The 27,326-nt window shown below is 43.6% G+C and overlaps 1 protein-coding gene across 1 annotated transcript; it reads right to left on the bottom strand.

Moving 5' to 3' along the window:
* Positions 1-656: 656 nt before the first annotated feature.
* LOC100577670 lies at positions 657-27,297 on the bottom strand. Its single transcript, XM_006565840.3, has 3 exons — positions 26,125-27,297; positions 13,570-13,988; positions 657-7,650 (listed from the first exon to the last, which is right to left on the bottom strand). Exons 1-3 carry the CDS (start codon positions 26,264-26,266, stop codon positions 7,471-7,473), a joined length of 741 nt encoding a protein of 246 aa, XP_006565903.1. The 5' UTR covers positions 26,267-27,297; the 3' UTR covers positions 657-7,470.
* Between the last annotated feature and the right edge of the window lie 29 nt (positions 27,298-27,326).

The raw sequence follows: 27,326 nt of genomic DNA, 5'->3' as shown, positions 1-27,326 counted from the left end.
TTCTCGAGGTCAAAGATCCTCGAAAATAGGAATGGACGATACTCTATATATATATATCTAAAAAAAAAAAAAAACGCGAGGGACAAAGAACAACAAAATCGAAAGAAAATATCGTCGAAGAAAATGAAAAGAAGAAACGAAAAGTCACACACGCGAGTCAAGAGTTGAAAGAACAAAAAAAAAGAAAAGAAAAGAAAAGAATAAAGAAGAAGAACGAGAGATCTTACTTAAATTTCGTTTAATATGATAATAACAAAAAAAACAAAAACGAAAAGGAAAAGAAGAACGAAACAAAAAAAAAAAAAAAAAGAAAAAAAATATAAAAAAGTATCTCAACGATTGGTCCGATAAAGACTAGTCGATCACCTCTTTAAACAACGTAGTCTGTTGTAACCATCCCTCCCCCACCCCACCCTCCCCCCAAGAGCTCACACGGATCACGGATACGACGGATGGTGGTTGTTGGGGATTAATTAACCATAATGAATGATCGATACAACGATAGAGGCTCGCGGCCGATTTAATGGAGTGCGGGACGCAGAGCGAAATAATCAATCTTCGTTGTGGTGAACCTAGCGTTTAGAATCGATTCCGCGGGAATCATCCACCGAACGTCAACTACCGATTTTCACGCTTCTTTTTTTTTTTTTTTTTTTCCCCTCTTTCGGGCATCCCTTTCCTGTTTCCTCACTTTGATCATAGTGAAAAGTTCGGTGGCACGATCGAGAAGAATAGAGCGAGAGAGAGAAAGAGAAAAAAAGAGAGAGAGAAAGAGAGAATGGAAGAGAGAAAAAACGTTAGAGAGATTAGAACAGTTTGCCAGTACTTCGAACGCACCACCGAGAGATCATTGGAAAATTTTACGATTAAAAATTACGATTAATTTCATTTAAAAAAGATAACGCGAGGATAGGGAGGACAATGAAGGATTTAGGAAAGTGAGAGGAGTTTGGTGGAAGCGAAGAGAGATAATAATAATGATAAAAAAAAATAAAAAAACGAGAGGACTCTCTTTGATGCGAGAATTGAAAACGCGATCCCTCCACCATTTACGGGGGCCTTTCTCTCTCTTACTCTCGATGGAGGGAACATTTGGGGGGAACATTGGGAGGGGGAGAAGGGAACGGGTACATTATAATATTCATAGCGATTATTCGTTACAATAATCAGATATTTCATTAATAATTACGAGATCACAGTGACGCTTTGACGCGCGGGGATCTCGGATGGGCGGGCTGCTTTTCGTTCTCTTCGATATTATTGCTTATGCTATTTGGTTGGCCGGGATAATTCATTGGCAATTAAACCTAGCCTTTTTTCGTTTATACCTTCGATCATTGGAGATGATTGATTTCCGGTTTGAACTCTTTGGAATTAATAATTCTCTTTGACGACCCAAGACAGAAAGGAAATTGACTTTTTTTTTGTTTTTTTTTTCTGTTTGTTTGTTTCTTAGTTTGTTCTTTTGTGAAACTCGGTTCGAGTGGAAAAAAAAGCTCGAACGAGGTGGACGTCATCGAGGTCGAGAAAGAAAAAATTCGCGATACAGCCTGCCCCCCACGATCCACAATAGTCACAGTTACAGCTTATGTCCCAGCCTCGGCTGTCATTCTCCGTTCTTCGTCAATCTCAAAGGAAAAAAAAAATAAAAAAAAATAATAAAAAAAAAATAAAAAAAAAAATCATCATCTCCGAACGAGAAACATCACCGTTTTCCTACTCCTCTTCTCTTCGTTTCTTTTTTCTTTTTCTTTTTCTTTTTTTTTTTCGACCCTTTGCCTTTCTTTGTTTCTCAATCGTTCATCCTCCCTTCGAGCTCGCCCTTTCGAGATATACGACTATCATTATATTTCTCTTTTTTCTCTTTTCATATCGCAACGGTACGCCTCGAAATAGCATTTCGTTAATAATATATATATCCAAATATACCATTTAAAATATATATATATTTATATATATATATATAAGTGTTTTCCATTATAATATATATATATATATATACTTTTTATTCATGTTTATTTATATAATTAATACGTTCTCAATATGGCTGACTACTATGCTACTATGTAAAAATGCTCCTACTTAATGGGGAGAGGAGGTTCGTTTTTATCATTTCTCTAAAGCGTTGGTTTAAAACTTGAAACCAAAGAGGAAGGTAAAAAAAAATAAAAATAAAATAAAAATTGGCGGGAAGAATACCGTAAGTGAAACAAAAGTTGTAAAGAAAAAGAAAGAAAGAGAGAGAGAGAGAGAGAGAGAGAGAGAGAGAGAAAAGAAAACACGAAAACGAACGAATAGAGAAAAGGGGGATATAGCAATCGTAGACGATTATGGTACTTTACGGCCCCACGAACAAGCGGCTATGTACATGCGTTTTTATTTATTCATTTATTTATTCCTCTTATTAATCTTCTGTGGTCTTTGCGTTTTATCTTAATCCCATGTGCTTGATTATCGTTTGCTCGACTTGGTATAGTAGTATTCTAGCTTCTATTTCGTTTTCTAATCGCGTTTCCCTCGATTTCTAATTAATCCTCTTTTTTATTTCGACTCTTAAACCTACAACGGGGCTACGTTTCATACAGGGGCGCAAAAATTTGTTCGTGTTTCTCGGTGCTCTATTTTCCATTTTTCCCCTCTTCACGCGTCAACGTCTAATTGAGTGCAATGCGCGTGAAAAGGACGAGAGGTAAAAACGACGAAGAAGTAGAAGAAGAAGAAGAAGAAGAAGAAAATAACAACAACGAAGAAAACAACGAACGAAAGGTAAGAACGGGAAAAAGAGAAATTTCGTTAAGTATAACAGCCACTTCGGTAAGTATGGCCTCGCTCAAGCCTCATTTTTATACGAAGAGACGAAAGGGGAGGAGAAAAATTGAAGAAAAGATATTGAAGAAAAAAAAAAAAGAACGATAGAAAATATCTTGCGTTTCACTACGTGCACACGATCGAACTCTACTTCCTTTTCCTTTGGTCGGAATGCTAATATAAAAAAGGTTTCGCGAGCGCGATGAGAGCCCTGTCATCCCCCCTCATCGCGCCAATGGCAATTACTATCTTATTACATCACAATTGTACGACGATCCTGCTCGCTCTCGCGTTTATTTACCCCCTCCTCGGGTAAATAGAGAGGAGAGAAGAAAACTCTGATCGACAAAGAACTTAAGAACAAACTCTGGAATAAACGAGAAAAAAAAAGAAGAAGAAGAAGAAAAGGGAAAAGGAAAAATAAAAAAAAAAACGAAGAAACTGGAGATAAATTGCTGCTGAACCTCACCGAGTTTTTTTTGTAAAACGTTAACCCATCGAACGAGGAGGCGAAAATTATGGTGGAAATATCACTTGGTACGATAATAAAAGTCTTTATCGATCTCAACGGAACACGATTAAAAGATACGACTTAAAAAAAAAAAAATCACAAAACTGTCACAAACTGTATTATCGTTATCATTATCAAATATAAATTCATTCAACCGAAGAGGAAGAACAAACGAACACACACACATCGGACGAAAATCATCACAGGGGGAGTGGGGCGAGAGAAGAATATGGTCGGCTCGCCACAGAACTTTCTGTCCTCCCCAGAAACGCATATTTCTGGCGAATGAAGTAAATCGATGAAAAATACGCTATATTTAAGTTACTATCTTTTTTTTTTTTTTTACGAACATCAAGAGACTCTATCTAGACTCTAGATTTCGTCCGTGGAACGATTCGAATCGGTGCAATCGGATGAGGAGGAAACGAGGATGTTATCCTCGCCTTCACCTTGCCTCATTCGTACCGATCCTGAACTCCTCCTTCGGAGAAACTAAATAATCATCGTTATCATCGTTATCATCGTCATCATCGTCATCATCGTCATCATAATCATCATCATAATTATCATCATCATCATCATTATTATCATCATCACACTCTATCTTCGCACGCTTTCACTTTAAAAGGCGTATCGACTTTTCTCGATAGAGGAAAAATAACGTACGTACGCCTCCCAAGAAGGAACGTTCGTTCAGGCAGAACTCCTGATGAACGTCTTCGTATATAATATATATATATTTTTTTTTTCTTCCCTTATCTATAATTCAGGACGACACACAACAACACCTTTCTCACGCGCACCTTTCTCAGCTTTAGGACGAATGGCAGTATTTCATTATCTCGAAAGAATATCATCTCGCGAGATCCTATTTAGACATATATGAATACACGATTACCTATAAATAAATACTACTAGCTTTTCTACACACTGGAATACTTCGACGGAGTACGTCAATCGAAATCTTATCTGTTAATTTTTAAGATGGAAGAGAAAAGGGCAAACAAACAAATGATAAAAAATAATAATAATATTAATAATAATAATAATATAATAATAATATAATATAATAATAATAATAATAATAATAATCGTAATAAAAAATATTGATATTGATTAAAAAAAAAAAAAAAGAAGTAGTCTTTACTCGGGAGATAGAGACAGATAGAGAGACAGATAGAACGGTCCACGGGAAAACACTATCGTATCGACAGCCTTATGATGATTTTGGTTTCATCCCGTTCGAGATCTCACTCGAGGGAACACGAGGCTCTCGAGTCTCGACCAGGGATACTAACTATCCTTTAATTATTAATTCCAACTTCTACGAGCGTTCGCGCCAATATATGGCGGGACATGGCCTATAGAATCGCGAGAACGACGAAACAACGAAGACCTAAATATATAATTGTTAATTAACGAGATCAAAAAAAAAAAAAGAAGTAATTATCGTTTAAAGAATACGTAATTCGCGAGAATCGACGAATAACAAAATGATATAATTAACGATAGAGAAGAGAGTGAAATAGAATATGGAAGAAGAATAGAATAGAGGAGGAAGAAGAGATTGAATGACAAAAAGAATCGGAAGAGAAACTTTTAAAATAAATCGCAAATGTCGATCATAAAGGAAAGAAAGAAAGAAGGCATAATCATCACCACGAGAGACAGATAGCCGCGCAAAAGAAGAAAAGAAGGAAGAAGAAAGTGCGAAAGATAGAGGGAAGATGAGAAAGAAAAAAGTGACGCGCAAAGGGAGCAAAGGGTGCGAGACACCCCTCGATCCCTCAGCGTCATGAAAGGCGTCCTCGAGGAGGGCGCCACTAAGAGCTAAGCTACCGGAGATCATTCGAAAACTGTCCACGGGACTCGCAGCTAGCCAATTAAGATGCTGCGATCCTCGATCTATCGATTATCTACTTTAATTATTAAACGTCGACTTATTTACTGAATTTTAATTATTTTAGTTAAATCCTCTATAATTACAATACGTTGCTCCCCTCTTCACTTTACGTGTCCTCGCCCGTTTCCCTACCTGCTCAATCGCGCAATTAATTCTTTCTCTTTTCCTTATACTACAATATATTCTCTTTTCGTTCTTCTTCTCAGTAGTATCAGATATATATATATATATTTTTTTTTGTTCTTTTACTTTTGGAGTACATACTGAGAGAGGGAAAGAGAGAGAGAGAAAGAGAGAAAGAGAGAGTGAGAGAGAGAAAGAGAGAGAGAAAAAGAGAGAAACACTCTTCTCCTCGAAATACTTTCTATTTACAAATGAATCGACAATCAACCATGAGCGTCTAGCGAATTCTAATCCACGATCATCGTTCACTTCGTTTCGAAAATCGATCGATCCTCGGATGGATGGATCGATTATTACCTAAGATCACGCGAAACGAAATCTCCATTTCCCCCTCCCCCTCCCCTTCCCACCATTTTGCTGCCGAGGATCTTGGCAACCTCGTTGTTCGCGAGACGACATGGCGCGATGTCGCTTTTCCTTTTTTCCTCTTTTTTATCCCAGATAGAGTTCTGCCTTGCCTTAGTATCGGCTAGGTAACCGCGTTATCTACAAGCCACGTCAAAAATACTTCCTACCGGGACGAGAACGGGACGGAAATACGGTTGCCTTACGATTAACGGGGGGAAGAAATAACGAGAAGGAAAAAACAAAAAAAAAGAATCAAAAATCGCAATACGGAGAGAAAGAAAAGAGAGGGGAGGGGAAAGAGAGAAGAAGGATCGAGAGAAACGAAAGAGAAGAAGGGGATCCGTCCCGTTCCCGTGATCACACTACTTTATTTTAATTCTCTTTATTTTATATCCGTAATGAGATCATCATTTGATTATTGGGTTAAGTCCTCTTTGGATCTCTTCCTTAATATCCTCCCTCCCGCCACCCTCACCACCGTCCAAGTAGACCGGCCTCGCGATCTATCATCACCTACCGATCATACTCGCATCTCTGTGTATACGCGTATTCGAACATATATATAATATATACTTCAAATCGGCCGAGAGAAAGAGAGAGAGAGAAAGAGAGAGGGAGAGGGAGAGGAGGAGAAAGAGACAGACACATTCTGCCCGCCTCTTATTTCCTACTCGTGCATGCAACGAAAACCGGAAGACGAACGAACTCGTCTCGCAAACGATTCCCCTCTGCTCGTTGATGATCACGCGTCGATCGCGCCGCCGCGGGGGCGAGAGAGAGAGAGAGAGAGAGAGAATGCACCTGGAAATCGATCCTTGCCCGTCGAATCGATCGCGCGCGACGATCGCTCGGCCGGGAAGGATGGACTCACTCTCGAGCGAGGAATACTAACTACGCGAGTCGAGGCCGACGAAGAACGAGGAAAAAAAAAAAAAATAAAAAAATAAAAAGAAAGAAAAAAAAAGAAGAGAAAAAAAAAAGGAAACGAGAAATATATTCCGGACGCGACTCTTTGATCGTCGTTGAGCCAGAGTTACCGGTACGTGGACACGACATCGAGCCATCCTTTTACATCGGCCATCACCGAACGACCAACCATCGGACAAACGTGAAATGGTACTTGGCCTCAGGTAACTCTGACTTCACGACGAGTAACGAGTTGACAAGCTCCACCCTCGTCGTCCTCCTCCTCCTCCTCCTCCTCCATCTCCTCCTCCATCTCCTCCTGCTCCTCCTCGTCAATCCCGCTATCTATACCTTCGTATTCGTCGCGTCCCACGAGTTCCTCCTCTTCCTCCTCCCTCGAATCCTCGTCCTCGTCCTCGAGGCGCGACGGATCCGCGTCGAAGGAGCGAAGGGTGCGCGATGCGAGCGCATTCTCGATCGCGCGCGGCGAGGGACGCGCGTGCACGGAGAACAGATGTTGGCGCGAGAACAGAGGATCGCGTTCGACGTTGCTGCAGGAGTCGTCCAGCAAGAAGGATTCCGTGTGCTGGTTCGAAACGTTGGAAACGGACGGGCGCGGCGTCCGTCGGTTCGTGCGGCGTGCAAAGGGCCAAGGAGGAGGACCAGTCGCTGGTTTACCAAGTGACGGCTCGCTGGCTAACTGGCTGTCCCTGTTGGGTCGGTTCCAAGCGTCGGTGATGATGATTCTTAACGTTCTCGAGGCATCGTGGTCGATCGTCGTGGCGTCGACGCAACGACGATTCCGTCGCGTCTATCGAAGACGGGAGACCAGCCTCCATCCGAGGTACAAGGCCACTGTCGTCCACAGAGTCTCGCGGAGGGGGGCCGGGATCAGCAGCGACAGGATACTGTCGGTTGAGCCGCTCGTGTTGTTGGAATCTGCGAAGCTCGGGTCCATCGCGGGCAGTCGGGACTTTTCGATCTCGGCGGCCTGAAACGCGAAGCAAAATAATTTGTCAAATTCATTCTCCTCTCCGATGATATTATAAGTTTCTATAAGCCCGGAGCGATGCCATGGATACCAGAGATCAGAGATTAAGTTGGACACGAGGGGGGAAATTGAAGAGAGACGGGAGCTGTTTCTCTTGAATCGCGGGGAAAATGGGGAAAGAAGGAAGGGCAGGGAAAGGGAGGGGAAAGCTCCAAGGCTCCTCTAATTGGGAGTGTTCTAATTGGATGGAATTACCGTCGATTCGACACTCCTTGCGGCTAAGCCTCCGACGTAGAGAAAGCACCGCGCTCTTTTTATCGACTCCTCCCTCATCCCTTCGAATTTACACGAAGAGAAGAAAGACGAAAGGGGGACGAAAGAGGGAGAGGGGGGTGCTCGAGGGGAAACACGATTAAGATCCATCGAGTTTTCTCCAGAGAGAGAGAGAGAGAGAAAGAGAGAATTGGAGGCGAAATACTTGCTCGAAATACAAATCGTAGCCGGGATCGCATTAATGCCTGTTAATCGTCAATTAATTTCCGCTTTGAAGGATTTCCACGAACAGAAGAGAAGAGAGAATTGGCCCGCGAAACTTTATACTCGGTTAAGAATCCGCGTCTCCAGATCCCCTTCGAGCGCAAAACTCTTCGTCATAACGTTCCACGGAACGATTCGATTATCCGATTATTCATTTGGGGAGGGGGATGAAATCACCTCGAAGTTTCGAAGATTATCGATTATCGAGTCAACGATCCGATCGAAAGATTCTCCTTCCACTTCGCAAACTTAGTTCTCATCCAATGAAAATTCCTCCCGTTTGAAATATTTAATCGTCCCGAGAGATAAGAGGCTCGCCAATCGTCAATCTCATCCCTCAGCTCGATAATATTTTCCACGACGGATAGTTTCTCTCCATCCGAGCTGTGTATCTTTCCCGTCGGGGTGGAAGGAAATCGTTTCCTCTTCGTTTCCTCGATCGCACGCACCCCCTTCTCCCTCCCCCTCGGTCCACGCGAGCGACTTCCGATCCTCGTTTCGTCTTAATCCACTCGTGGTGGCCGGACGCGCAATAATAAACGGCGAGAAACGGGGAGAGAGAGCTCAATCTCCGAGAGCAGAGGCTTTTATGGAGGGAGGGTTGCCCGGCCCATAATATCTGCTCATCGTCGGCTTTCGATCCGCCCCAACACAATTCTCCTTCCCGCTGATCGAGGATGGAAAAACACTCGGCCCGTGGTGTCGGCCAGCGGCGAGGAAGGAGATTACGCGAGGGGTGCGAGCAAGAGGAAGGCGTCACATTAAGAGAGAATTATGGTCGTCTATGGACACTCTTCTCGTGGGAGTCCTCCTCCTCCTCGATTAATAGTGTCTCTCTATGCCCCTCCGCTCGCCTCTCTTCCTCTCCATCTCGATCGAGCTCCGTCAGCTAGTCTTTCCTTTCGTCCAGAATCACGGAATCCTTGATGGGGAGCGTGTTTCACGCGCCCAGTTATCATCGAGCCACCTGCGTACGCATATACTTTCTCTCCGGACACGCACGCACGAAATAGCGAAAAGGTGGCGTTTCAGGTTCTATGGCTCGGGGCCCGGAAGAGAGCGCAGCGCTTAGCCAATAACGCTCGCGCTTCGTTCACCGATTTCAACGCGAAAATTTATGCGGTCAGTGAAGGATTACGTTGTCGGCGTTTATCGTTCCCGTGACGGTAAATTTTAATTGTCCCTGGCAACCGGTTCCGCGACCGCCTCTTTTCTCCGCTTTTCCGCTCGAGTTCCGCTTCGAGGAACGCGTTACGCCTTGATTGTGATCGAGGATTCAGAGGGAATAGCTCTAACTTTTTTTAATTCGTAGTAGACGATTAATAATTCAACAACGGGAAATGGAAACGTTCCGAAGATGCTCGATACCGATTCAATTAAACTTTGGATGCATCAGCTTCGAAGATGCTGCATCTTTGAAGCAACGTAAAAAGGGGAAGTTGTTTGAAAAAAGAAATTGTTTTTCTAAATTGGCAATTTCTGATCGTAGTTGGATAATTTAACTTTCCATGATTTTTTCGGATGAATACATGAATCGAGCGTAATATATATAATATTTCTTTCAAAAGTTTTTATCCAATCCGTGCAAATCAAATTTTAATTTTCATCGAATTTAAGACGAAAGATTTCTGAAATAGATTCAATTAAACTTTGGATGCATCAGCTTCGAAGATGCTGCGTCTTTGAAGAAACGTAAAAAGGGGAAGTTGTTTGGAGAAATTGTTTTTCTAAATTGACAATCTCTGATCGTAATCCATCGGATAATTTAACTTTCCATGATTTTTGAATATATGGATCGAGTATAATATATAATATTTTCTTCAAAAGTTTTTATCCAATCCGTACAAATCAAATTTTAATTTAAGAGGAAAGATTTCTGAAATAGGTCTCGCAGGTTGCGCGAAAAGCAAACAGCAACCCCACCGAACTACCGTAGACTACCAAGACAAACTGTTGTGCAACGTAATTGCGCGGCGCAGCGTGTAAACGGCCGATCGAGCGTTTCGTCGAAGCTACGTAAGAAAAAGTCAACAGGAGGTTTGCGGCGTTGGACATCGGGATGGTTAGCTAGCTCCACGCTTCGTTTCGTTTCGTGGCGTGAAAACAAGGCGCGAATCGAATAAAAATCGAATGCTGGATCGCGCGGTTTGGAAGGGATCGATTTTCCTACGAAGAGCGGACAGGATGTTGTCGTCGAGCATCAAAGATCCGTTACGCCTGCTAATGGATCAATTTGCGCGGCGATCGTTGGAATAATCGATAAACGTCGATGGAGAAGGACGTTTCATTAACCGTAGCGGGGCACAGGCTTCGTGGAAATTCTAAGCCGCGCTTGGGAGGAATATTTTATCTTGTCCGCGGAGTAATTTTCTCGGTGTTACCGCGAATGACTTCGAAGCGGTTTCCTGGAACGGGAGACTGGTGTTTCTTGACCACGTGATTAATGCTCGAAACGAGATTTTTCGATGCTTGTCCCCTCCTTCTCTTCGTTTTTTCCCCTTTCCCTCTCCTTTTTCCGCTTTTTCAAAGCTACTCAAAGATCTCCGAGGTCTCTCGAACGAGAATGATTAAATTCCTCCCGTGATAATTGATATTCATTGAAATTTGCATTTTTTAAACGATAATTCGCAGAACGAGGAATAGTTTCCTTGAATAATAAATCACGAGGAGGTTGGTGAGCGAAGAGGAGATCGCGAGCGAGAAGGAAAGAGAGAGAGAAGGAGGGCTCATGATTGCACGAGATAATTGAAGATAATTTTCTCGGCCCGTGGCCACGGCTCGTGCTGCCATGCCCACTTAACTTTCACGTAAGGGGATGTGACCACTTAGCCGTTACATGCTCGCTTACTCTCCATGCATATGTAAAGCGGTGCCTTCCCATGACGAATGGGGAACGAACGGGGTATCGTAACTTACGCTCGACCACGCGCACTCCGATCGATTCGACTTCCTTCTGCGCCAAGAAACCCGCGAAAGCCGAGAGGAAAGCGACGGTAAACGTGTATTTTAACGTACGATCGCGTCGAAATCGCAGATTCCAATTCTAATATATTCTTCTGAATGAAAGAAAAGATGAGAAAATACTCTCGATCGATAAATTTTATTTTTAATTTACTTTCTGCGCGATATCGATAACCCTCCCTCCTCGATAATAACAAGAGGAGATCCAGAGGCAAACAAGGAAAAGAAAATCACGTACAGAGGACACGAGTCAAGCTTGTACACAGATAGGACAGAACGCGAGAACATCTCTCTCATCCATCGTCGGATTAATCCGACACTTCGATTCCCCGGGAGGGCAAACACCGTGCCAAGGATTCCTTGGAGACGATCCCTCCCCTCGGCGGAGAATTCGCCACGACTCGTATTATATCAACAAGTCTCGAATCCTCGAGATTACCGAAGCGAAGATATTCGAGCCGATTCTTCGAGAGCGCGACGGAGAGATTTTCTTCGATTTCACGGATCCGTACACCCCCTTTCAATTATCGCCAATTTAACCAGCAATAATTAAAGGTTGCGGGATCGGGTATCGCGCTGGCCACCTTTTAAAGCGAATAAAGTCGAGGCTTGGATAAAGGATAAAGAAGGGCGCCCTTCCCTTCCTCGTTCATCCCCCTTTCCTTTCGTTGGACGGATCGTTTGCTCCTCCTCTCTTTCGATCACGGCAAATCACGGGGAATCCCCGTGAAAAGAATCTTCTCCTCCACGAGAGGAAGAGATCCTCTTGTCGTGAAAGGAACGAGCGACCGTAATAATCGTCCCCGGAGAAACTGTTCTCTTTCCAACGTCTCGATGATTATCGGAAGGGAGGGGGATATTAGATCTGTTTTTACGTCCGTTTTTACGCCTATCCATTATCCAAAGCTCGACTCTTGTCGCAGATCACTGCGGAAATGAAATTAACGAGACGAGATGGTTGCCCACCGATAAACCAGTCAGATTCGATGCGATCGACGTTCGAGAAAGCCTAGATTCGATTGTTTCGCTTTTTATTTTTCCGCCAAGCTAACCTTTCGAAACTCCTGCCGCGATATATATAACGCGCAAAAATCGATCGCGAGAAATCCGGATCCAATTCGAGTAGAAACATCGGGGCTCCCGCATCGATCGTCCGTAATTCGTTTACGACTCGTCCGCGCGCCAATTTCGTCCTATCCCATCTCCGTGAAAAAAAAAGAAAAAAAGAAAGAAAATGGTGTATCCCTCCGATATAAAACCAACCATTTTTCTCACCTCTCCGCGAGCGAGAGAGCCGAGAGCGATACGATACCTCGTAAAATCAACGGGACAACCCCGTCCCGATACATATTCGATCGAGATGGACGGGGAGGATGGGGGAGGAGGGATTCACGCGCGGGTGAAACCGTGATGAAGTGGGGGGTCATACACGGTGGGAGCAATAGTAGACGTCTTAACGGTGGCGAGCGGATATTTATTGCGCCCGTGAGACACCGTCGGTGCCACCGATATAACTAAATTCGCGTTTATGGCCCGCTCCGCCCGCCAATTTCTCTCCTTTCTTCCGCAAATCGAGATAGAAGAATACACGCACGCACACGCACACTGGCGAAATGAGAGACACTGAATCATTTCGTGCGGCCATTAAATCGTGCGGGCTACGGTTCCAACTGATGGAATTCTTCCACCTTCCAGGATCGATCTCAGGGAGATTGTTATTATCGACAAGCAGGGAGGATGTATCGAATTTTATTTTATTGTTCGAGAGAAGAAAATTCGTGGGCAGTGGAAGTGGTTGTGCATGGATGAGTTGCGTTACGTTATGAGGCGGAGGGTAAAATTAATAAAGAAAATTGAGCGCGTAAAAATGTTAAAGGGGGTGGAGGGAGGATGGAAGGATTCTATTTTACAGGCGTCCCTTCGCAGGCATCTGCGCGTATTCGCGCGGTTTTATAACAGCCCCGCTACAAGGGGGTGACTTTACGACGAGTGAAAAAGCTCGATGGGGATGGCCTCGAATTGTTGACAGCGGGAGAGCACGCAACGCAATTATTTTTACGCCGTGCACTTCGCACCTGTATACTCTCTTTCTCTCTCCCGCGTCGTAAACGCTTGGCGTTACGGCTTCTGGGATAAGCCTTGATATTCGACCGCGAAAAGTTGGAAACAAAAGAGCCAATTTCCGAGCTTTCCCTTATTATCAATCGTGGCTCTTAAATAAATTAAAATTTTAAGGGAAAAATATTCACGATAATAAAAATGACAATGTACATCATTATGATTAAAAAATAAGGAAAGATTCGACATTAAAAAAAAATGAAAAAGATTTCAACAAAGTTATAATAAATTGGAAAAATATCCGTGTATCGAGTCGATAACCTGATCTTCCCCCCCTCTTAATCGATCGGACAATCGACTGACCTTGGTCTGTGACGCATGAAAGTCGTCGGCGATGTTCCTGAGGTTGGCGCCTACGCTCGCCCACTGGCTCTCGTTGAAGGCCTGTCCCAAGTGGCCGCAGCATTTCTTGCAGATTCGCTCTGTGGCGGGCCCTTTCTTCATAGTAGCGCCACCACCCTCCGAGGCGAGCCTGCGTCTTCGCGGCCGTGGCCTCGGGCTCGGCACCGGTGCCGCACCGTTCTCGTCCCCGCTGCACTCCGGAAACTGGAATGCCGCGTCCCTGGTCGGGCTGCTGGGCGCGGACACCGTCACCTGGGGCGTCGGAGGCGGAAGTTGTTCCACGGCGGACAGGACAAGATCGGGCAGCGGCAATCGGGACAGATCAGAGTCCACCAGGACCACCAGTTGTCGGTCGTCACCGCTTCGTCGTGGCAACCGATCTGAAAAACCAGACGAGCGCGATTCGAGAGTGATTTTTGCTCTTTGCACGAACGATTCAGGTTGTGAATTTCAGTGCAAATTGTGTATATCAAAACCAGTTTAAAAAAGAAGAGAGAAAGTGAATGAAGAAAAGTTTCTTTTATCTATGAATATTATATACGATTAGAAGACTTTTATTTCTTTCTTTCTTTCTTCCTTTTCCGTTTAACAGAGGAACGAATCGATGATTATAGTTATCAATATACCCTTCGAACCAAAGACTTTCTAAACCTGTCCGAACGAAATACCAACTCTCGAGCCAAATCTCGAGATGTCATCGGGGCTGTCTAATCACGGTCGACCGCGATTTGTCAATCCCGCGCGGGGCCACGTCATCGTCTCTCATAAATCTTCCGTAAAATTCAAACTCGATAATAATCGAACCGCCTCTCTCAAGTTGCAGCGTAAAGTTCAAACTTTCCTCGATCTTTCCGATAAGTCGGCCGACCACGATTCATCATCGCGTGTTCGATCGGTCGGAGAGATCTCTCCCCGACCGGCTGCCTACTGGAAAGAGATGGCAGTTGGCGATATACCGGTAATCGACGAAATACGCGGTCCAACCGATTCGTATTCCGAACGTATCTGGATTTGCCATCGATAATTAATCGTGGCGCATAGGCGAGTGTGTTGCGTCACACAATGGAAATGCTAAGATACTTCTACTTCTACGCGCGTACGAGGGCTGAGCGTTGCTTATAAGGTTTAATGCCAGCAACAGCGATCACCGTGTTTGCCCCTTAATGGCGACCAGTGACATTGTTGGCTAATGATTGTCTGAAAAATTTACAATGCTCGATAGCCTTCCACCACGATTTCGACACGATACGATACGATACGTGTGTGTTGACGGCAATAGAGATCGTGCAATAGTTGCACTCTGAAAAATGGAGGAGTTAAAAGGAAGAAAAGAAGCGGGGAATATATATATATATACGTATATACTCGTGGTGTGGTATCTGGCGGTCAGGAAACGCGCGATATCGGACAGCCGAGCGGAGAACGCTCGTGTTTCGACGCTTTTATCGCCGCCAGTAAGTCCGAAGAAGAGTTTTTCGGTTGATAAGTGGCCACGCGTTTTACGTCTCTCGCGTCGACGCCAGATAAACGCGGCGTAATTCCGGCTGAGAGAACCGGTAAACAGAAATGCACTCGGTCCCCCCCCTTCCCCCGGTTTTTACGACGTCTACGATAATTAACCTTTTAAGTAGGAGCCTCCCATACATCAGTGTAAACCACAATTTTGCCCGATCTCCGAGTATATCGTAGAAATTATAATTTCTTCGTTTTTCGATTTCCATATAGTTTTTTGCTTATCTCGTTTTTCAGTTCATATACGCTGTGGAAAATTGTGCGAAAAAACACGAAGATTATATAAAGCGATATTTGAAAAAAAAAAAATAACAGTTTCGAGTCGAGTGAAATTTTCAAGGTACATAATACGAAAAAATTAGTTCCAATGTATTTGAAGAGTTGAGAGCGAAACGCGGGGGAGAGGTCAGGGCCAGTAGTAATTAATTTTAACGAAGTCTTTTCGCAGGCCCAAATACTGGTCGCAAGAGAGGGCCTAACGGTTCATTGTTCGCAACGTTTCCGAGACGCAGTAACAAGTTTTACGAACCGCGAAATGGTACTCGTAAACCGTTGCGAGTGCAACTGTTTTGGAATTTTCGAAGAGGAGGACGGGTTATCCGAGGCGTGGAAGCGGTGAACGGGGTTAACCGGGTCCGAGGAACGATAACCATCCGAGAAGCCAGTATACATAATCAGGTAAGACGATTGAAACTGCATCGTATCACGCGAACGCAATGAATAATCGCGACTATATCACTGACTCATCCACCAGTTTCCATTAATCCTTTCTGCATTGTTGAGCCATGGATGAAAAGCTTAAAAGTGTTTCTCAATCCTTTCCAATCATTATGTTTAAAATTAATCTTCGATCATTACATCATTGTACATTGTATCTGAAATAAGATTTTTATTTAAAGGCCTACTACAAAGCGTATTAGACTTTCAAACGCGATTCAAACTTGATGACATTTCGAATTAAAAAAAAAAGCTCCAACTTGATCGATCAATTTTCAACATCTCGATGACTTATGACAAAAAAAAAATCCCTTTCTTCGATACGATACGATAGATACGATTGATCGTCCATCAACAAACTATGAATCCTCTTTGTAACCGTTTGCGCGGCCGTGGGCTGACAGGAACATTTAAACACGCGGGTTTTTCGATGGAAGAAGCGTGGCGCGGATAAATCGAAGCCATGCGTGACAAAATAACAATTCCTCCGCGCCTCCGGCCGCCATTGTCTCTCGCAGACCGGTCCCGTTTGCGCGTGCGCACTCGTACAGCACTCGCGCAGTTGCATCCTTGACATTTCGAGTAAACGTCCGCGCCTGCGCCGGCGCGCGCGCAGCCGCACTCTCGGCCCACACTCTCACGAGCCGCTCTTTCACTTGTGCAACGCGCATCGAGCCACACATCGTCGCCTACTCGCATCGAGAGCCGCTCGATCGCGAAATCTCCAGCCTTTTCACCGCTTGCAAAACGATCTTTTATCCGGCCCGATCTGCGACCGCAATATGCTTTCTATCTCCCGATTTTCCTCCGTAAAATGTCACCACGCGCGTACACGTTACATACCAGATGGAACACGCGTATATAAAGCCTTTTCCAAAACTGATTTATGTAACGATCCCTGGGTAATTATCAATCGCAACCGCTTATTAGCGCCTCGCGATTTACGACACGCGTTAAGCGTGACAAACGGCTAAGCCTAATTCTGATTTATGCTCCGGGAAAACTCGAAGCGATTCTAAATCCTTTCGATCCCAATGCAAGTACTTCTCTCTGAGTTTACAACGCGTAGAAATCACGTATACGCACGAGACGTTCCAAAATTTTTACTCGAATCTTTACACGTGAGTTATAGGGGAACCGGGAAGAGGAGACGATCGCTCGCGGCAAAAAGTGCAGCGCGCACGTGGCCAACACCCGCGCGCACGTTGCGATCTCTCACTTTGGATCCGCTTCCTCTCGGATGCACGCGCGCGCGATGCGTACGCGGGGTCGGGGCGGGGGGAAGACGGGTTGGAAGCGACGAAAAGGAATCGAGACGAAAGGCACGGAGGAGGGACGTGCGACGAGTATATAAAGAACGAGAAGGTCGGGACGAAGGGCGGGGAAATGGCGGCCAACGAGGGGGAATAGGGGAGGGGGAAGTTTAGGCGGAGTGAAAAAAAAAAAAAAAAGAAACGAGGTTCACGAGACGCAGCGAAGAGGAATGCGATGCGAGGAGAGAGAGAGAGAAAAGCGAGTTCCACGGAGAGATAGAGCGGCGGAGATAATACGCAGGAGGGGAAAAAAAGGGGGGAAAAAAGGGAACTGGAGGAAGCAAAAACAGGAAGGGGAGGAAAAAAGGAGGAGGGAAAAAAACGTGGAACAAGGGGAAATTTCGAGTGTGGAGACAATGTGCGTTATGTATACGCGTTATGTCAAAGAGGCGGTAAAAGAGAAGGGAAAAGGGCGAGGAGTGGGAGCGGATCTGAGCTGTGGCAGCATATGCGAGCACGTGACTCACATGGAGCGCCCTTTGTACGCGTAAGTGCAACGCAACTTGTTACAGTATGCATATACGTGCGTGTGTAATCCTGGCGGCGCTCGCGCGATCGCTCGCGATCGTGTGCGCGCGTAGGTGCGAGCGAGCGTGTGCGTGACACCGAGAGTGAGCCGTGGTGAACGCTCAACTGCACAAAGAACCCCTCTCAAGGCCGCTGCAGCCGCGACACACACCAGAAAAATAGACATGGGCGCGCGCGCATAGAAATACTCGCGAATCGCGAGCGATGTCAAGCGGGCGCTCACGCTCTTGGCGGTTTTTCTTTTTTTATCGTGTCACGATTTTTTTATTTTTATCCTTATCTCTCTCTCTCGAGAGAGAGATTTTGTCAAAGACAAGGAATCGTTCAACTATGCTGTCGTAATCGATTGTATTTAAGTTCGTCTGAAGTGCGAATTAATCTTGACGCGATTTGGAAGTTGGGTTTTCCAGAGTTAAGAGTCATTGCGCTGTTTGTTTGGTCGCTTTGTAATTATAAGGCGCAGCTGGGAAAACATTGCTAGTTTGTTTTTGTTGATCTTTTATGGATTTAGTAGGTATGTTTTCGATATTTCATCGAGAACGTAATTATTGTCGGGTATTAAAAGATTGATCGTATTTTTCTTTTTTTTTTAGTTGATTCGAAAGTTTCATCGTATCTTAAAGATCTTACAAATGTTAGAATTAGATCATTTACTCGATTCTAAAAATTTTAGATTATTAACAAATTGTATCGATTAACGATACATGTTATAAAAATGATGTAATAAAATCAACAAAAATACAAGACATATATATATCGATTAGATATCTACATTTATTGAGTTTTGCGATTTAAAATGAGTCACCGCGCAATGAAGTTCAATCTTATCAAACTTACACATACATAAATTCCCCGTCCCGTAATAGAAAATATCGCTCGTTCAGCCTACTCAAGAGAGAACCAAAGTCGCAAATGGGCGATCATTTCTCCAGGATATGGACAATCTGCTCGACCAATGCTTGTTCAAATCGTTTCTCACAAGAACGATGAATTTTGCGCCTCGCTCGACGCAACGACTTTAGAACGTTTCGCGGAAATCTTATAAACCTGCTGATAATAATCCTGCCGATATAAATGCACCAGTTCGAAGAGACAATTCGATTCACGACTTGCCCCATCCCCTTCCCCTCTCCATTTCAAAATCGAACGATATTTCGAGTGATTCTCTCGAAACGGGAGGACAATCGATAATTGCCCTACTTTTTTCTTCTTCTTTCTCTATGAAACCGACGATCCGTCGATCCTTTCGAAGACGATCGATTCACGGCTTGCTCCATTGAACGATCTTTCCGCGTTTCGATTAATCCTCGATCCACGAACCTCGTGATCTCGTCCAAGGATCGTTTCCAAGTGGCGGTCGGTCGGAAACAAGAGATACGTTATCGCGATACGGGCGACGAGAAAATGAAAATGAGGGAACAAGATTGCACACCACACGACGCGGCTGGCCATCGATTTCCGATTACCCAATAAATTCTGTCCACCGGTTTCAACGGAGCTCGATCGAATTTCTGCGGTGCAGAAGTCGTGGAGAACTGAGGAAACGTTCCCGCGGCTCGCTCGACCGATTGATTACGCTCTTATTGACTACGTGACTCGCGATTTCGTTGTCGGCGGAATTAATCGTGCCTCGTAGTTGATTGCTTCCAATGCCTCCCCGAACCGAGGAGGGAGTGAGCTGAAAATCTTCCCGTGTAAATTGGAAATAGACGATCGTAAGAAAGGGAGGTTGGAAAAATCATGCTAGCTCGAGCATCAAACGGACGAACAAAGAAATAATAGTCGCGTTAAAAAACAACTCATTATAAACCACTCGTTCATCTTCTTATTTCGTCTTCTCTTGTCTTCTTTATATTCTCGAAAAATATCCTCAAAATGGAGCTCGAAAGACGGATCCCAAAAGCTCCATTTCCATCGAGCGCAATCGTTAAGAAATCGTATCGCATCGTTAGAACTCTAACGAGTCGATCACGTTTTGCGATCATCGTTATTCGACGATTATAATTAAACAAACGAATCAAACCTTTCCCACTGCATCGTGGCTATAATAATCGATCGGGAATCACGGTGGAGATTATCCTCCAGGCGGAAGTCGATTCCGCTAAGATGTAGCTCGAGATTCCAGAAACGATCTTAAACGATTCGAATATACGCGCGCGATAAAATAAATTCTTCGATAGAGAGAATGCTGTATACGTATTTTTCAAAAATCGTCCTCGTTTAATCCGCGTACGAATATTCGAACCGAATGTCGTTTCCACCGGAATTATCGATAAATTTTACAGGGAACAGTAAGCGATTTCCATTCGAAGAAACAAAGAATTGGTTTTGCTAGTATTACTCGTCCGCGTGGAACGATATATTTGCAGTGTGATTTGGTTTGTTTTCAGTAGTGGTTTTTGTTTTTTTGTTTCTTTTTCTCCTCCTCCTCTCGATGTTAAAACACAATGTGCATATACACGGTAGATATTGCCTAATGAATATTCATGAGCCGAGTGAATAATAGAAACTTAACCTTCGTAATATCGAATGGGATATACAGGTGTATGCACCAGACGCAGTATTTTTGTTATAATTTCGAAAATAAATTTATATGTACACATATATCGTTTCATTGCGTATTCGTGGTTGGCTCGAAGAATATAAAGGGACGTTAACTGCTTTTCTTTTCGAATTCGATAAAAAAGAACGGAAGATTTAATGCTTTTTACGTGCAAGAAATAAAGATGGAAAATTGTGAGACTTGCTCCTATAATATAATCAATATATGTATATATATATATATGCAGAACATTATAGAAACGTAATCTTTTCAAATTATCCATTTATTCTTTTATCTATTCCATCTTAATGATATAATTACGAGGAAATATAAACGTTGGAAATTAATAATTGTTACTTATTTGCTCGGTTATGGATATAATGTTAGATCTCGATATTGCGAAGGTTAAGCGAATTTTCGAAAGACAGACGATAAAGAAAAAACTAATTTTTAAAAACAATAATTGCAAGTATCTCTCAACTTTTTTAGAGGCGAACGCAATCAGGGTGCAAAAGCCAGCGGCCGATCTTCACGCGCGATAAAATCACGATGACGAGCCGCGATAAACGAGGCCGCGCCGCGAAGGGTGATCGAAGGAAAAGGGTTGGCGGGCAGATAAAATCAGCCGAATTTCATGTACGGTTGGAGACGCGTGCTCGAGCCGCCTACGAAGAATACGCTCAGGGGAGCGTAAAAATGTATAACACCAGAGGAGCGGGGTGGAAGGCGCTTAGCACGAGTTTCGCCTCTCGATGAATATTAATGATACGGCGGGGTTGGCGCGCGCGCGCGTTTCGAAGTCCGTGAAAAGCACGCGGCAAAAGGCATAATTAGAGTTTTAATTAAAACTCGACGACGCGACGCCGTGGATAAGAGAGGCGATCTCGCGAGGAGCAAGTTAATTAACCGATTTGTTAAGTCGAAAACAATAAAGTGAAAACCGTCGGATTTCGGATGTTTATTCCGGTGAAATTGTTATTAATGATATTTGTCTCGACGATAGAAGATGTACGAAGAATGTTGATCTCGATTTAAATATTATTATTGTAGAAAAGTTTGAAAATTGAAATGTTAATTTATCGAATTTTTGCGAATGGAAATTCGTGTTTGAGATTGCGAGCTATGGAATATTTTAAGTTAACTTTGCAATATTTTAATTTAAGATTCATAATTTTTCCAAAATATTTCGAAATAATCATCGCTCGATTTAAATTCTTTTTGCGCATCAATGAACATATTTCAAGCATTGAAAGATCACGTTAGAAACGTTATACTTGGATGTTAATCTGATTCATCGAAGAAACTAAATCTCTCTCCAATAATATCTGCTACAATCTCGTCAACGATACCGAAGATAAAAAAAAAAAAAAGAAAGAAAAATAAAAGCGAGTGAGAAAATCGAATAAGCCTGGTTCTGACGGATAAGGAAGATACGGCATTGTTTCGTTGACGCGAAGATAAAGCGGGGACTCGCTTAACCAGTGACGATAACGAGTCAACGAGGCAACCACGAGAAAGGAAGAAAAAAAGAAGGTTGTGGTAGGATGAATATTTTAAGAGATCGGCCAATAACACCTGGCTCGGATGGATGAATGGGAGGAGGCGGCCATCGAGGATCGGACAATCGGCAATGACGAATTCCTTTCAATATTTCATCAGCTCTATAGACTACTCAGGTCGGTGCTCTCATTCCTTATGTTCTGGATCGATCGTCTTCGGGACTTCCGCTGGGAAATTCATGATGAAGCGAATTCAGAGTGGAACGATCGCACTGGGACTACGATCAGATTCGATTCTCGGAACTTTTTATCCACCGATACTTAATCGAGCATCTCCTTTGGAAGAAACCTTTTTATTATAACACCTACGTGAAATTGAAACAATTTATCGTTTAAAATCGAAAAACTAAACCAATTTTCTTTGAAGAAGAAGTTCAGAAGTTTACGAAAAGAAAATTTGTTCAAAATCTAAAACATCGAATTCCACACGGTAATCGAAACATTATCGAAATATTTAAATGAAAGGGGGGAAAAAAGTTTGCAACGCTTCCCCTTCCGGAACTGACCGCGAGGTTTACTCCGAAATTCAGTGCACCGATACCGAGCCGAGGCTTTACGACAATGTAACATAATACGAAGTTCAGTGTCGAAGGGCTATCGTTTTACGAAACGACACCCGATCCTTCTCTTACCGAGAAATTAAACGCCTCCGATTAGAGAGGCGATCGCGAGGACGAGTTCGATTCGGTTCTTATCGGCTCGTGTCATGGGAAACGGGGGCGTCTCGATTCGCACTCGAAAACACTGCAAACGGTTATTAACCGTGCGCGTTGACGAACGAACGAGGGTGAAAGAGCGAGGTAAGAGAAAGAGAGAGAGAGAAACGAGAGTGAAAACGGATAGGCGGAAGAAAAATGAGGCCTGGCGATGATCGGGTAACGCGCGTAATCATTATTACCGTGGTCGCGTTTACGCGAGCACGATGACGAGGTGGAAGTTTTCTGCAAATGTCACGGGAGAAGAGTCGGGAACGGGGCTGGCCACAGCTGTTTCTATAAATAACCAACCCCGACTCCGATGCAACGCCGCCAGATTCTGCATCTTCTCTCGAAACCGCGCCGGCAAACTATGGTTATTGACCCTCAAACACACGCCACCACCTATTTTCGTTTGTAAAATAATGGACCAGCCGCGTAATTCATTATAGCCCCGTAACGGAACAATTCTTCTTCCGATTTCCAACCGTTTTTTTTCCCTTTGGAATTTGTAGCAAGCGAGAAGTTCATCGAATCGAGCAGGGTGAGGTTTCGTGAGATTTCTTCGCGAGTGGTGAAATTTCGGATTTGTGGCCGAATCGAGAAAGAGAGAGTGATACGTTAGAGGAGAAATTTCGAGAAAAGTTGCATCATTCAGAAACAACGGTGACACATTGGCGTCGACCGGATGCAATTTGCGGTTTCTTTCGGGACACTTGCACACGGCGATGGTCGGCGAGATGAAAAGGCTCGTTAAGGACGTGAAACTGAGGCAAAATGGATTCAGAATGCTATCCGGCCGCGTTTCCTCCCGCGTTTAATCGCGCGAGCAAGGGTGCACTGACCTTCGATCAGAACCGTTTTATAGATGGTAGTAATATGAAATTACGGTTGTTCCCACTGTGACTCGAGCACACTGCGAATAATTTAAAGCCGAGATCTGCCTTCGGCTAATTGGCAGTTTAACCTCACTTTCTCGTCCTCGAGTGAAACCTGCTCGAGGGGAAACAACAAGATTCAGAGAAACAAACAAAAATTTTTACAATTGAATTATCGATAGAGAAAAGGAATCGTAAAATAATCTGATTCGATACGAGAGGCGATGATCTTGAACGTTCAAACAAATCTGAACCAGATTATACCCGATACGATAAGAGAAAGGAAGGAAGAAAAGAAAAAACAGATAAAATTTATCATCCAGATCATTGTATTGTCGATCGAACGAGCAACAAGATCCAGGAACCTTTTCAAAATCGGCCATACACACAATGTACTATTTCAAAGCGTGCGAGATATGATATCGGAGGTACTCGTCCTCCGCTGCAATCGTGTGGTACGGGCTCACGTTCGATACCACAATCTCTGGTGGACGATCGACATCCGAGATTCGGGGAACGAGCCGTTGCATCGCGTTTTATGGCGCGTTTTACTCCGGTGTTGTGCCTGACCATCGGTCTTCTCTCCTCCCATCGTCCCTCCGCTCTGTCTCTCCTCCTCCTACTCTCCTGTCGATCCGACCGGCCGCGCCGTCTCTTTTCGCCGTAAAGGAGGCTCGAGCAGCGGTGCAGGGTCATGGCCGGACATCGTCTGCCATACTCTCGCCTCTACACCCACGCTACATCTGTTATACTCGCCCCCTTTCGCTCGCTGCACCCTCGTAAACCCGCGTTTCATTATGCGCCGAATATAAGTTACCGCAATTTACGCCTCTGGCTCGCTCCTCTCGCTCTTGTTCCTTTCTCCCTCCTTCCTCCTGTCTTTCCTTTTCTCTACGTGCAAGAATCTTTTCCTGCGTACCTCCGTCCTGTGTACCCGAGTTGAATTTCTCCGATTATTGAGTTGGAGAATCGAGAAGAGAAGGAAGAATTGGAAGAGGAAGATGGACAAGGTTGGAAAATAAACGCAACACGGTACTTAGGATCAGAGTTATAATTGCGATAAAAAGCTTATAACGGTTATATATGAAGTAGTTATTGTATTTTTAGTTAGATTTGCATGCGAGGCAATATTTAATCTTATTGAGTAACGTTATTATATTCGTTAGTTGTCGTTAGATTTCGAACAAAGTTAACGTTATTTAACACTACTGCATGATAATGTTAGCGAAAAAAAAAAAAAAGAAAAGAAAAAACGAATGCAAATTTGACAGCGAATACAAATTGTTAAGAATTCTTGGAAAAGGCGTCACAAGGCGTTCGAGGATCAAGGACCTCGGGGAGGAGGACATTGAGACCGAAAATCGAATTAATCACGCGAGAGAAATGTAAATCATGCGATGACACGAACGTTTCGCAATCTGTATGGTCCTTTTTTCGTTTCGCGAAATCACGAAAGGTGTCGAGATATCTCGCAACCATCTCGCGATGGACCGAGATTTTTCGACGCTGATTCACGAGATGTGAACGACCGCTGTCAAATGTATCAGAATTTTCGACAAATGGTGCAACAGTCGACGGGAGTCAACGACCTGGACGAAACGACGATCTCTCGCGACACCTCGAACGTTCGTGTGCGTTGCGAATCCGACACAAACGAATACAAAGTGAACTTGTCCAAATTATACGCCTTAATTTTGCCAAATTTGTTTCGCTTTCTATTCATTTATTTCCTCTAATCTATTTCGATCGATTCAATTTTACGATTTGCGATTTTTTTTTTTCGAAGAAATTTCGAGAAAAATTGTAATTTCGTAAGTAATCTTTTGAAAGGGAAACAGGATGCAGAGTCGCGTTGTTCCACTCGAAAGTGATCCGCGTTGTACCGCGCGACAACCACGTGTTGCATTTCTACTCGATACGCAACGTGCTGTCCTACTCTCGAGTGTGTGTACCCATGCTCCTTGTGTATGAGAAGTGGAAATTAATTGCGTCGCACGTATTACAAATTCAAACGCATTCACAATTTATTGAAAGTAACAATTTCAGATTTGTGTTTACAAAATGAGTATAACAAAAATAATAAACATATTTGAATAAATAAATAAATAAGTAGATAAATTAAATAAATAAATACAAAATACAAAAAGAAAAAAGTTTAAAAAAAAAATTGCAGTTTTAATACATCTGCTTTTAAAATAACTAAAATTGACTTATAAATTCTTCACATCAAAGTGCAGTTTCGATGTTATAAATATGTTAAAACTAATATATATATAAATGAGAATTAAACATTTTATTTTTTTTCTTTTCTTATTTAATATCTTTGAATGACTAAGTTTTTTTTGTACATTTTGATATGTTTTTCGACTAGAACAACCAGCCCCCGTAGACGTAGTTAGAAACGTCTCGCGGACGGTGTCGTCAATCTCATGCAATTGCATCTAATCGGTTGCCCTTGTCTTCTAATGCATCTTCCTGAAAAGCCATCGGACAGTACCATAATAAGAACGTTATCTGTATCCAATGGATACAACGTAGCGATGAGATCGATGCCACATGAGAAAAGAAGGAAAAATGCCCGTAGCACGTGACAACGAGTTGCGTGACCATGTAGACCTATAATGGCCGTTCCATTCTGTTCGAGAAGACTCAAAGGCTGTTGCCACGAACAAAACATTGTTCATCGCAATGGATCGCTCGTAAGATGTGTAAGGATGCGGACGAAAATCTCGAGATAGGTGAGAATGTGTCTTAAAAATTCGTTGAACTCACGATTTCGTGATGACGGATGCTGTGCTGTCCTGCTTCGAAGTACCTGTTGCAGAGCAGCGTATAGATCGAGCATCAATTGCTCCAGCTGCTGTGTCTGAGTTTCCGCTTCGTCGTCGGAAGGCAGAGCGAATGGAATCGCCATTTCTTGACGATTGGCAGATGCAACTCTTGAATTACTGCTCTCTTCTCGTCGACACTGTAATCGAACCAAAGTCCGCCAATCAAACACTACCACTTTATCGATCTTTTTAATTATTTCTATTCTTCGCTTCTCGCACGCACAGAATCGATTTGTGATTTGAAGATTTTAAGAGTCAAGGGATCGCGAGCACGTTAGCTCCCGATTCTACACAAAATGTATTTTCGTGGCGACACACGTGACTTTAGGTTTCGACGGCGCACGCTCAATGTTCGTCGCCACAAAGACTATTGTCGTCACCGATTATCCGATAGAGAAAACGCACGTGGTCAATGTATAACACTACGCCAACAAAAGTTGACGAAAATTGTTATTCACGGATCAACGACGATCGATTGAAACGAATGAGCACACGATCGACGCGTATTTCTTAATTACGTCTTCTGAAACGCCTATAAGGTGGATCCTCGAATGGATCACTTTCCATGGGTGGAAAATTGTTCGTGGCCGAACTCGAATCGATTATCGAACACCGTTAAACGGATGATCGAGATTCACTACAATTATCGAAGACTGTGATAGACGGCGGTGCGATCGCTCGTTCGATAGTTTGCACTGAAAAGCACCGATGACAGTTCGAAAACGTCCCACGGGACGATGGCACAAAGTTCAATGTTCTCTGATCGAAAGATACACACGATGCACTGAAAGTTTATTGACAAAAACGTAAATTCGCTTTCCTCTTATACGAGCACAAACGGAATATCCGCGCGAGAGGGAAGAAAGCAGGGAAACGATCTGTTTTCTCTCCTTTCCCTTCGTCCTTTCGTTTCGTTCAATTCTCACGCACGTACAGAGTACAACACGTTGCGTCTCGCGACTGTCCTCTTTGGCGCGACTATCACACGTGTATATGTATCAAATGTGTAAGAGAGAAAGTAAAGCGACACGAGAACTCTCGACTGAGCTTAGGTAACGAGAAACACGTCTACACTCCTCGAGGTCTGGCTTGGTAATGATTCTGTGCTTTCGTTTCATCCACTCGGTCCGCACGTTCTGCCTT

The sequence above is a fragment of the Apis mellifera genome, linkage group LG2, assembly GCF_003254395.2.
Source record: "Apis mellifera strain DH4 linkage group LG2, Amel_HAv3.1, whole genome shotgun sequence".
Classification (NCBI taxonomy): Eukaryota; Metazoa; Arthropoda; class Insecta; order Hymenoptera; family Apidae; genus Apis; species Apis mellifera.
The sequence above is the reverse complement of the archived record's forward strand: the minus strand, read 5'-3'. Positions and strand labels throughout refer to the sequence as shown.